The sequence below is a fragment of the Myotis yumanensis genome, unplaced genomic scaffold (assembly GCF_028538775.1).
Source record: "Myotis yumanensis isolate MYYU_CA2020_CCGP unplaced genomic scaffold, mMyoYum1.0.hap1 SCAF_16, whole genome shotgun sequence".
NCBI classification, from domain to species: domain Eukaryota; kingdom Metazoa; phylum Chordata; class Mammalia; order Chiroptera; family Vespertilionidae; genus Myotis; species Myotis yumanensis.
The window spans coordinates 42,625,824-42,637,791 of NW_027223767.1; the positions used below are offsets into that span (position 1 = coordinate 42,625,824).

Sequence of the window (11,968 nt, forward strand, 5' to 3'; positions counted from 1 at the left end):
TCCGGTAGGAGTGTGCAGGAGAAAGCTGATCGATGTTTCTAACTCTCTATCCCTTTCCCTTCCTCTCTGTAAAAAATCAATAAAATATGTTTTTTAAAATCAAATAAAGCATCTGCTTGCAGGCTGGGTCTTCTGTGTCCTCATCCAGGCATGGGAGATCCACCGAGCCCCAGCTGTAGTCTCTTTGTCTGTCTTCTTTAATCCTTCACGTCCCCTCCTCAGGTTCACCCTTGGCCGTGCTGGCGCGGCACAGATAGGATTGTGTCCTGAGAGAACTGGGGGTTCTCCCACAGAAGCCTTTCCCCACAGTTCCTCAGGACTTCAGTGTTCCCATCGCTGGAGGCAGAGTTGAGCAGTAAGAACTCACTCACCATGGGTGGCAACACAGTCATGGGCCCACCGGTACCCCACCCCATCAGTGACTTTGGAAACAAGGTGAAAATGGCTGCTAATTGCATCCAAGCGTCAGCATTTGAATCTAGTGGGGGGGGGGGGGGGATGACCCTGGGCAAGTCATTTGATCTGAATCTCATTTCCCTGTTGTAAAACGGGAATGGTATTGGAGTGATTCATTAGAGTGAAGATAAAATGGAAAGCAGCAGATTTTTTATTATTATTATTATTCAACAACAAATATCCAAGACCTGCTGTGTGCAGGGTCTATATGCCAGGGACTAGGAGGACATGAATAAATAAAACACCTCGGCCGGTGTGATGGTTGCACGTCGTCCCATGCACCGAGAAGTTTCCGATTCGATGTTCTGCTCTCACATCCATCTTTCTCTTTCCCTCTCCCTTCCTCTCTCTCTAAAAATCAATAAGCCTGGCCAGCATGGTTCAGTGGTTGAGTGTCAACCTATGAACCAGGAGGTCATGGTTTGATTCCCTGTCAGGACCCATGCCTGGGTTGTGGGCTCAATCCCCAGTGATTCTCTCTTATCACTGATATTTCTATCTCTCTCTCTCTCCTCCCTTCCTCTCTGAAATGAATTTAAAAAAATTTTTAATTTAAAAATAAATAAATAAAACATGCACTCCACCCTCGTGTTGCTTACACCCTAGTAGGGGTGACATTGAATGTGAGGGATGGTGTAGGTAACAGTGAAGGCAACCAGGTTGGAAGCCCAGCTCTGTCATTTACCCGCGGGGTGACCCTGTCACCTCAATTCTCTGTGCCTTCACCCAGGTCATAGGATGTGAGGATTACATGAGTTGATACATGGGAAAATACCGTATGTATAGCACCCACCATGTGCTCTGGCAGCACACACATGACGTGTGCACTAAAAGGAGCCGTGAGATAACTGGGCAAGAGATGATGTCGAGGCTGGGCTACACCAGCAAACGGGACAGGCAAGTTCTGAAGAGGGTGGTCCCCGGGAGTGAGCAGGGTGTACTGGGAGCTGGAGGCAAGGGTGAGGGGTAAAGACAGGGCTGAGAGGAAATGAACCAGCAAGTGTTTCAGCGGCTGGGACCCTGGAGTTGCTGTCAAGGGTTTGAAGGATCAGGTTGGCACCTTTAAAGCACTTGTTCCCCTTTGTGTGTGTGTGGAAATGAGACAGATTAGTAAATCCTATCTTCCCTAAACCCAGAGGAGACGGCAGAAATCCAAGTAGCGCTACTGCCAACCACACCCAAGGACAGATGAAGTTAAGAGAATGAGCCTCATTTTAGTACATCGGCATAAAGCTGGTGACCATTCTATAGAGATGCTCCCTAAGACCTTCCCTGAACGCCCAGCCTTTAAAACCCCTCAAAAAGAAGGTCTTGCCTCGAGCTCTACCTTCCAGGGGCAGCCAGCACCTTCCTCCTCCCCCGCCCCCCCCCCTCCCCCCCCCCGCAGGCATGCATCTATTAAACTCTAATAGTCCCAGCAGCCTTGCAATCAGGGCTGCAATGGGCAGTGGCAGTTCATCCCATGATAACCCCCCAAACTTGTCCCCCAAGGCCCCCTTTTCTCTTTTTGGTGAGTCAGCGCAGACCAGCCTAGAACCATTTCCCAGCCTTCCTTGTTTCGCTGCCCCCAGCTTTAATGACTGTCGTCTAGAGTCACCCAGACTCGTGCTAAGAAATGTTTCCTGCGCGAAGTCAAGAACCCACACACGACCGTCTGGCCCTAGGCAGACCCGCTCAGGGCCAGGTACCCTTTCCAGCAACAGAAATATGACACACATGTGCCCTGTTCATGGCCGTCGCCCCCCGCCCCTGGCACGGAGATTAGGGTAACTCCCTGCAGACCCTCCCTTCCTCTGGTTTCCAGCCCCATGGCTTTCAGATCGCTTGGGGCCTTTAACTTTGCTGGCTGTCTTCGAGGAGCGGAGCAGGGGAGATGGAGGGAGGACTGACGGTGGAACTGGGCTTGGGGCACCTGCGTGCCACCCACTCACACAGCCCCTTTGTGACCCCATGAGTCAGGTGTGCACGGACTTGAACGCAGGCAAAGATTTCTCCCGAGTGTTGTGAACGTTCAGCCACGAGTGCGGCGACCAAGTCCAGTGCCCTGTTCGCAGTACGTTCGCAATAAATAGAAGCTTCACCTCTTTCCTCTCGAAACAGGATCTTCACCCCTCGCCACCCGGCTGGGAGGGCAGCAGGCGGTGGGGGGAGGTGGCTGGGAGCAGACTCCGAGGAAGCAAAGAAGGTGGGTATTTCGGTTGCAACAGCGCTGGCAAAGGGCACACGATTCGGTCCGCAGGCCCCCCGCTCCGTAACCTGCAGCCGGGGAAGGGTCCCCGGGGCCGGGATGGGGCGCCGTGACTCCGCCTGGGGGCAGAGGGCCCCTCGCTGCGCGCACGTGGGAGAGGAACACGGGAGCCGCGGAGCTGGAGGTGGGGGTGCATCCCTGCACATCTCCGGGATCACGGCCCTGGGCGGAGCAGCAAGCCCGCAGCCTTGGCACCCCAGGGCATGGGGGCGGGACTTACGCAGGACCGTGCGTCCACTCCCACGAGGGTGCCCCCACCCACGTCCCTACCCTTCCCGGCGGCACCCAATCCCACCCGAGCGGGCGCTCCCGGAGCCTCCGGGGCAGCCGCGGGGCGTGGCCCGCCCCTTCTCACGTGCGCCGGCGCCGCTGTGATTGGACCGCCGCTTGTGACGTGCGGGGACTGCGGTGGCCCGGGCGCTGCGGCAGCCGCAGAGCCAGCGCAGCTCGGGCTCCGGCTCCCGGGCATTTAAAGGGGACGCGCGGCGGCCCGGGCGGGGGGGATGGAAGGCAGGTGGAGGGGACGGCCCAGACGCACATCACCCACGGCCCCTCCGGACCGGAGGCGCTCGTGAGCCGCAGCCCAGAAACCCGAGGGTGGATGAGACACCGCGTCCCCTCCAGCTCCCGCACGCACCCCCCGCTCCATCCTGCGCCCCAATACCTCCGCGAGCCCCTCTCTCCACTCTCTGCGCTTCAAACTCAGCCGGGACAGACTTCCGCCGCCGCCGCTCCGCACGTGAGTCCTGGGTTCCCCGCGGTCGGGGAGGGCTGGGGTCCGAGGGCGGAGTGGGGGCTGTGTAGAGTTTGAGGGCGCTCCTGCACGCGTGTGTCAGTGGGGGAGCCCCTGGAACAGAGGAAAGCGTCCCCCTGCCTCCTGCCCCAGGAACGTGCTGTGATGCCCGGGTGTATCCGCCGTCCCGACTCGGTCAAAGCGAAAGAATCGGTGCCCCCTTGCTCCCCGCCACCCGCTAGCCCCCTCAGCTCCCTGAGCTGCGCACCCTCCGCCCCGCATTGGAGGGAAAAGCCCGCCAGCTGGGGGGGTGCCAGAGTGCCTGCCTTGCAGCCACCTCTAAAAATATCTCTCCCCCCCCATTCCACCCGGCAGCTGCCACCTCCCTGCCCAAGGAGGATCCCCTCCCGCAGGGCAAGCCCAGAGGTGATTCCAGGTCCCGCTTCTTCACTGGCACCAGGGCCCGGGTCACCGCCTGCAGCCAGTTAGGGCAGGAAGCTCCTAGTCCAAGGGGGGCTCCAGGGCAACAAGGGAAGCTCTGGCTGCAATTTTAATATATGTGATTTTTATTGATTTTTAGAGAGGAAGGGAGAGGGATAAATAGAAACATCAATGAGAAACATCATCTATCGGCTGCCTTCTGCACGCCCCCTACTGGGGATCCAGCGACAACCCAGGCATGTGCCCTGCACAGGAATCTAACCAGTGATCTTTTGGTGCATGGGTCTGCGCTCAACCACTGAGCCACACTAGCCCGGCATCAGGCTGCGATTTTGTTGTTGTTCATCCTCACCCAAGGATTTTTAGACAGTGGGAGGGGGAGAGAGTGAGAGAAACATCGATGTGAAAGAGACACACTGATTGGTTGCCTCCCACACGTGCAACTGAGGCACGTGCCCTTGACCAGAATCCAAGTGGGAACCTTGGGTCCCCGGGCCTGTGCTCCATCCACTGAGCCAAACCGGCTAGGGCCTGACAGTTTTAAATCCGGCAATTTTAAATGCAAGTGGCACCAGAGACCCTGAGTTCCAATCCTGATTCTGATTCTGTGTGGCCCCAGATGTTAGCTTGACCCCTTTTGGCCTCTGTTTTTCCCCATTTGCTGCTGGTGGCAGTGAGGTGGGGAGTGCTGTCTGGGGGAGGAAAATCCCAGCCTAGTGCCTGAATCTGATTTCTAGTGATTGATACAGGGAGACCTGATCTTTTCTGTTGTTAATCCTCGCCTGAGGCTACTTCTCCATTGGTTTTTAAGGAGAGTGGAAGAGAGATGGAAAGACAGAGAGAAATATCGATGTGAGAGGAACACGTCGACTGGTTGCCTCCTGCACAAGCCCCGACCAGGGTGCCAGGGAGGAGCCTGCAACCAAGGTATGTGTCTTTGAGAGGAATCGAACCCGGGACCCTTAGGTCTGCAGGCAAACGCTCTATCCACTAAGCCAAACCAGCTAGGGCTCCATTTTTAAAAAAATATATTTTATTGATTTTCCACGGAGAGGAAGGGAGAGGGACAGAGAGCTAGAAACATCAATCAGCTGCCTCCTGCACACCCCCTACCGGGGACGTGCCCGCAACCAAGGTTCATGCCCTTGACCAGAACCAGACCCGGGACCCCTTAGTCTGTAGGCCGATCCTCCATCCACTGAGCCAAACAGGTCAGGGCTCCATAGCGAGGAAGGGAGAGGGGGAGAGATAGAAACTTCAGTGATGAGAGAGAAACATTGATTGGCTGCCTCCTGCATCCTTGATGGGAATCGAACCCGGGACCCTTCAGTCCGCAGGCCAACGCTCTATCCACTGAACCAAATCAGCTAGGGCCAGGCACCACTTTTAGCTGGGACTAGTTATGGACTTCCTGTCATCACAAAGAAACCCTTCTCTCCTCTCTGCTCTAGCCTGCCGGAGAAGCTCCGAGATCCCTGCCCCTTTTATTTGAGGAACTCTGTTGGACGACACAAAATGATTTGATCATTCAGGACAAAACTGCTCTGGAGGTGAGTCATTTGTGGACATCACGGGAACCAGACTGCAGTGGGGCCCTGCTGACTACTGTGGGGCCCGGCTAGGGGTGGGGGGTCACAGTGTGGCTTTCTCCGTTTCCAGGGGAAGAAACCCGGGATGCCTGGCTTTCTGCTATGGGGACTGAAAGAAACAAGGACAAAAATAATACATTTTTAACCGATTTCCCTAAATACTATTATTAGTATATGCAAAAAAAGTAACTGTCTTTTGCTATAAGAAACTAGTTTTGAGGATGATTAGATCAGTAGCATGCTCCACCAAGCTAGAAAAAGATAAAGAAATGAAGGCAAAGTAAGGAGACCCTTTTCTATGGGAGAAAAGTATTAGCCGGGATTCTGGAAGCTGGAACTCCCTCCAGATAAGGCCTAGGAGAGCCCTCCCACCCTCCAAAACCTGTCAATTCCTTGTCCCTGTACCTCCCTCCCCTTCTCTCCCATCATCTCCTCCACCTTGTCTCCTCTCCCAACCCCCTCCCTCTTTTGCCCACTGCCTCTCCCAATTCCTAGATTAAAAGTTCTTAGAGAATGCCAAAACCGGTTTGGCTCAGTGGATAGAGCGTCGGCCTGCGGACTGAAGGGTCCCGGGTTCGATTCCGGTCAAGGGCATGTACTTGGGTTGCGGGCACATCCCCAGTGGGAGCTGTGCAGGAGGCAGCTGATCGATGTTTCTCTCTCATCGATGTTTCTAACTCTCTATTTCTCTCCCTACCTCTCTGTAAAAAATCAATAAAAATATATTTTAAAAAAATAAAATAAAAGTTCTTAGAGAAAGGCTGATACCCACATCCCTTCTTGACCGAAAGGGTTTCATGCATGTGTGGTCTAGTGGAGAGGGATGGGGACCCTCCCTCTGACCGGACCCCTGCTCCTGGGATGTCCCAGTCTGTGTCTTGGGGGGAAATAGCTTCTCCCTGCTATCCTGGGATGGTCTGGGGTTGTGGTCGGCAAACTGCGGCTCACGAGCCACATGCGGCTCTTTGGCCCCTTGAGTGTGGCTCTTCCTAAGCCTTAGGAGTACCCTAATTAAGTTACTAACAATGTACCTACCTATATAGTTTAAGTTTACAAAATTTGGCTATCAAAAGAAATTTCAATTGTTGTACTGTTGATATTTGGCTCTGTTGACTAATGAGTTTGCCGACTACTGGTCTGGGGAGAGTGTCACCTTGACAGTCAGAGGAGTTTCCAGTGTCACTCATTGTCACCACCAGGGGGCAGCAGCCAGCCAGACCTTTGCTCCTTTAGTCTAGTCTTCCTGGCTCTCAATGTCTTTCCAGATCTGTCCCAGATGCCTCTGGTCTCTTATTCAACCCCAGGGTGGAGGGGGCCAGGGGTGGGTGGGTCAGGGGTAGAGAAGGGCACTGGGAGCCGTAGGTGGTGTCCTTTATAGCCGCATTGGTAAAGGCCTGCCCCCAAAGCCACATAGCAAAGTCCAGCAGAAATGTCAATCTGACTCTCCAGTCCCAGATCACCTGTGGTGCCAGGGGGTCTCTGCGCCCCAGCTGTGGTACAATGAGCCTGATCACCTTCCCCTACCCTTTCGAGGATAGGGCAGGCAAGGCTGTGGCCAGGTGCTCATGATCCAGGGTCTGCCCTCGGGAACAGCAAGGCCACGGCAAGTTATTTCACTTCTCTGAGCCTTTCTCATCTGCTGAATTCATGAAACTGATGAGCAGGGAGAGAATATGAGTGAAGGTGATCTGTAAACTATGTTGTACCGTACACAGAGAGGGACAATGATTATACTAGAGAAAAAAAGCACTGGTCTCAGAGTCAGATCTGTTTTTTGGTGCTGTTGATAATCCTCACCTGAGGATATTTCTCCCATTGATTCTTTTTTTTTAGAGTGTGGAAGGGAGGGAGGGAGAGAGAGACAGACATAATCTGCTGCCTCCCACCCTCGCTCTGCCCAGGGCCAGGGATGGAGCCTGCAACCCAGGTGCATGCCCTTGACCGTGAATCGAACCCTCGACCCTTTGGTGTGGAGTGCTGATTCTCTAACCAGTGAGGGCTCAGATCTGGTTTTGAATCTGTCCGCCATTTACAGTGGTGACCTTTGAGCAAGTCAGTTCCCCTCTCTGGGTCTCCAACTCTATCCTCTATAACAGCTGTGGGCAAACTACGGCCCGAGGGCCGGATCCGGCCCGTTTGAAATGAATAAAACTAAAAAAAAAAAAAAAAAAAGACCATACCCTTTTATGTAATGATGTTTACTTTGAATTTATATTAGTTCACACAAACACTCCATCCATGCTTTTGTTCCGGCCCTCCGGTCCAGTTTAAGAACCCATTGTGGCCCTCGAGTCAAAAAGTTTGCCCTCCCCTGCTCTATAACCTCTCCAGCATCCTAGTGGATCGCTAAGAGGATGCCTAACAAGGGCTTTGTGCTCTGCAAGCACTGCCCAGCTGAGGGGTTGTTTTTACTGAGCTCCTGGGAGTGGTTTCTGGGGCCCAGCAGGGGGATAAGGCCTGGTAGCATCAGTGGTGGGAACACAGCCAGCTGACTGGGCGCCCTCCAACAGACCTTGTGTGGTTGTCAGGAGCTCTGGACGACGGCTAGAGCCCAGCAGTCCCTACAGGTGGTGCTGGGGTGGTGCACCAACAATGAGCGGGTGTTTTCCGGTTGCTGGCCTCCGATGCCTGTCTAGGGTAAGTGGGTCCCTCTAGAGGTCTCTTAGGGTAAGGCCTCAACTTGCATGTTTCCATCCTGCGGTGGCAGGGACCCTATCTAGCCCCTTTTAGGCTTGCCCTCACCTCTACTGGGCCTCTAATCCCTAGAAGCTTCCATCCCAGGTGAGGGTCCTAATGCTTTACATCCTCAACTTCAGAGAGCCTGGGCCACGGAGACTCCCAGGTGGATGGTGCTGAGACCAGTGGGTGACTCTAGGGCAGCGGTTCTCAACCTGTGGGTCGCGACCCCTTTGGGGGTTGAACGACCCTTTTTCACAGGGGTCGTCTAAGACCATCAGAAAACACATATATAATTACATATTGTTTTTGTGATTAATAACTACGCTTTAATTATGTTCAATTTGTAACAATGAAATTGGGGGTCACCACAACATGAGGAACTGTATTAAAGGGTCGCGAATTAGGAAGGTTGAGAACCACTGGTCTAGGATGAGGTCCAAAGGACAGTTACGTTAGGGAGGCAGAAGGCCAGGTTCAAATCCCAGCTCTGAAGTTAGGAGGCTGGACTGCTGTTTCACAAGGTATGCCAGGCCATAAACATCACAGAAATATGAGGGAGTTTGGAAGACACCAGAAAGAGGGAGTCTGGACTAATTGGGTGGAGGCTGGAAGGGGGGAAGGGAGGCAGTGTAGTACGTAGTGAGCTTTGCATGACTTGCTCACCCTGCCCCTCCATCCATCCAGCTGTTGGCAGGCAGAGGTGGCAGGGACTGGCTGCCGAGGGCTTCTGCCTCCGTTTGCTTGCCTTTCTTTGTGCCCTCACACTTGCCCTGTTGGCTCCATTCTCTCCAATGTCTCCACTTCCTGGAGCTCCTCACCCCCACTCTGTCTTCCCGTCCAGTCTGTCTCCACGCTCCCCCATCATTACGTCCTCCTAGTCCCCTCTTTCCCCACCGCTGCCTCCTACCGTCCCCCACGTCCCCACTACCTTCTTCACCTTTTTAGCCACTGCTGCTCTCTTTCCTCTCCCTCACCTGCCTCAGGTATGCCGTGGCCTGGCGCGGGAGGCTCCTACCTCCCCAAGCCCCATTGCTTCTGCTGCTCGCTCGCTTCGGACTCTGGCACGAACCCCACCCGCTGATACGGTCCTTCCGGGGAATTGGCAAGTGACTAGTGATGAGCTGTCAGCACAGGCCCCTAAAACTCCCTGGAAAAGCTGAGTCCATCCCTGGACCCCTGCCCAGAGCCATCTGGCTGGAAGCGGCTCCCAGAGAGCCTCCCTGGGCCTTGAGCCTCTACCCAGCTGGTTATTCTGAGCTCAAACCCAGCTCCCTGGCCTGTGCCGAGGCCCAGCACCTACTCTCCAGGCCTGAGGTCTGGCGCTCATGTCCAGTGCTTTGCATAGTGTCAACTAGCCTGCCCTGGAGACAAGCTCCTTATGGCCCACCACCGTCCACAGCCATCGGCCCAGAGGGGATGGTGGAGGCAGTTCCCTTTGAGTGAATGGGTGGTTTCCCTGGCCCTTTGTTAGGGAAGAAAGGAGTGGAGTCCCCTCCACCCTCCCTCTATCCATCCCAACAACTGGGGTCAGAAGTTTCTAGAAAGTCTAGTCCAGAAACGTCCCCAAAGGGTGTCCCCTCTTTTCCGCTGCCCCACGTTAAGTCCCAATGGCCCCGGATGAGAGTAGCAGAAAGAGGTGCCAAGGAAGCCCTCGGGCTCAGGAGGAGGCTGGTCCTATGAGGATAAATCCCAGCGTGGTGAACTGAGAGGTGCCCGGGGGGCGGGCAGGGAGCCAGGGTGGGAGCCGCGGCGTTGGGTGCTCCCCCGGCTTAACCAGCCTTGGGTCCTCCTCAGGTCTTGGATGTGCCAGCGCCTCTGGCCGCGGCCTGCTAACCAGCCTCTCCCGGGTCGGCGCCCGCCGCGCCCGCTCTCGCTTGCTCCCTCCTCCTGCTGCTCTTCCTCCCCCTGCTCCCAGGACGGCGGGATGGCGGTGCAGGGCGCGCCGCGCTTCCTCCTGACCTTTGATTTTGACGAGACCATCGTGGACGAAAACAGCGACGACTCGATCGTGCGCGCCGCGCCGGGCCAGCGGCTGCCGGAGAGCCTGCGCGCCACCTACCGCGAGGGCTTCTACAACGAGTACATGCAGCGGGTCTTCAAGTACCTGGGCGAGCAGGGCGTGCGGCCGCGGGACCTGCGCGCCGTCTACGAGGCCATCCCCCTGTCCCCGGGCATGGGCGACCTGCTGCAGTTCGTGGCCAAGCAGGGAGCCTGCTTCGAGGTGATTCTCATCTCGGACGCCAACACCTTCGGCGTGGAGAGCGCGCTGCGCGCCGCCGGCCACCTGGGCCTGTTCCGCCGCATCCTCAGCAACCCGTCGGGGCCCGACGCGCGGGGGCTGCTGGCGCTGCGGCCCTTCCACGCGCACAGCTGCGCGCGGTGCCCCAGCAACATGTGCAAGCACAAGGTGCTCAGCGACTACCTGCGCGAGCGGGCCCAGGACGGCGTGCACTTCGAGCGCCTGTTCTACGTGGGCGACGGCGCCAATGACTTCTGCCCCATGGGGCTGCTGGCCGGCGGCGACGTGGCCTTCCCGCGCCGCGGCTACCCCATGCACCGCCTGATCCAGGAGGCGCAGAAGGCCGAGCCCAGCTCGTTCCGCGCCACCGTGGTGCCCTGGGAGACCGCCCACGACGTGCGCCTCCATCTGCAGCAGGTGCTGAAGGCGTGCTGAGACGGCGGCCTGCAGGGGGCGCCCCGACCAGGAGTGAGGAACGGAGATCGGGAAAGACAGTCTAGTTTTTTAACTTCCTTTCCCTTTCGCTTTGGTCTGTCCCCCTTTGGTGTGGAATTTCTAGGATTCCAGGCCCGTCCATGCGGGGGCTGAAGGAGGGAGTTCAGAGCCAATCCGAATGATCCATGCAGCTAAACCAGCGCGGCCGCCCCCCTCAGAGCCACCGCCAACAGTTCAATTCTGGACGGGGCCCAACCCGGGTGATGCGCATTTCTGGGAAGGCAGCAGCGTTTCCTAAAAGCTCGTCCTCTGAACTGGGAGGAAGAGGTTCCCTTGTAGGCGAGAGAACTTTAACTGCTGCCCAGGTGTAACTTCCCCTCTCCCAGGCTTAGGTCAAGGAGGAATCCTGCACCGACTCCCCGCGGAGAGAGGAAGCTTTCCGCCTACAGTCCCAGGCCTAGATTTCGCTTCACCTACCGCGATGCCACACTACATCCCTTTTCTTGCCTTCCTTCCCCGCCCATCCTGCCAGCAATCCCAAAGGAAGAAAAGCCAGACGGAACAGTCGCCTCCTGGTGGTGGAACGAGGTAGCACACTGTCTGGCTTGGGTCGGACCAGCCAGGAACCTCGCAGCGGTGCCTCGGTGTCTTCTCATACCCCAGCCTCGTCTATGCAACAAGACCAGGGACAACCAAAGTCACCCCCGTGGGCTGGGCCCTCTGCGGCCCCCTCCTCTCCTATGGAACAGAAAGCCATGATGTTTTAAAGCAGAGCCAGCGAAACCCAAGGCCCTCCTCTTTGGTGTTTTAGAGCTATTAAAGCAGGTGAAGGGGGAAGAGTCGATAGATCTCTGGTGCTGCCATCGGAGGGGTGAGGGTGAGGGTGAGGGTAAGGTGGTCTCTGCTCTTAGGGAGCCCCACTTATGTGAGGGATTGGTCCCCACTTTTCGCGGAGGGCCCAGCTTGAGGCACCAAGGCTGAATACACAGCAGGCAAAAGAACGGTGCGGCCATCTGCAGAGGGCACCAGGGGCTCCAGTATAGAGGGCATGTAATGAAGGAGGAGGAGATGTGAGACAGACTGTTGGTAGGAGCAGGCAGAGGGGGCTCAATAACTAGGAGCCTTAGAACTGAAATGCCTTTTAGTCC

General features: G+C 56.1%; 1 protein-coding gene across 3 annotated transcripts; it reads left to right on the top strand.

The window, feature by feature from the left end:
* The first annotated feature begins 3,379 nt into the window (after positions 1 to 3,379).
* On the top strand, positions 3,380 to 11,657 carry PHOSPHO1 (phosphoethanolamine/phosphocholine phosphatase 1). Of its 3 annotated transcripts, none has more exons than XM_070395247.1 (5): positions 3,380 to 3,443; positions 4,690 to 4,805; positions 5,330 to 5,428; positions 7,978 to 8,104; positions 9,941 to 11,657. In XM_070395247.1, exon 5 carries the CDS (start codon positions 9,948 to 9,950, stop codon positions 10,818 to 10,820), a length of 873 nt encoding a protein of 290 aa, XP_070251348.1. In that variant the 5' UTR covers positions 3,380 to 3,443; positions 4,690 to 4,805; positions 5,330 to 5,428; positions 7,978 to 8,104; positions 9,941 to 9,947; the 3' UTR covers positions 10,821 to 11,657. The 3 variants fall into 3 exon arrangements, with proteins under 3 accessions (XP_070251348.1, XP_070251350.1, XP_070251349.1); XM_070395249.1 differs by having other exon boundaries at positions 7,996 to 8,104; positions 10,062 to 11,657; XM_070395248.1 differs by lacking the exon at positions 7,978 to 8,104.
* Positions 11,658 to 11,968: the final 311 nt, after the last annotated feature.

Coding starts and splice junctions, on each gene's coding strand:
- PHOSPHO1 (XM_070395247.1), top strand. CDS start 9,948: ATGTGCCAGCGCCTCTGGCCGCGGCCTGCTAACCAGCCTCTCCCGGGT.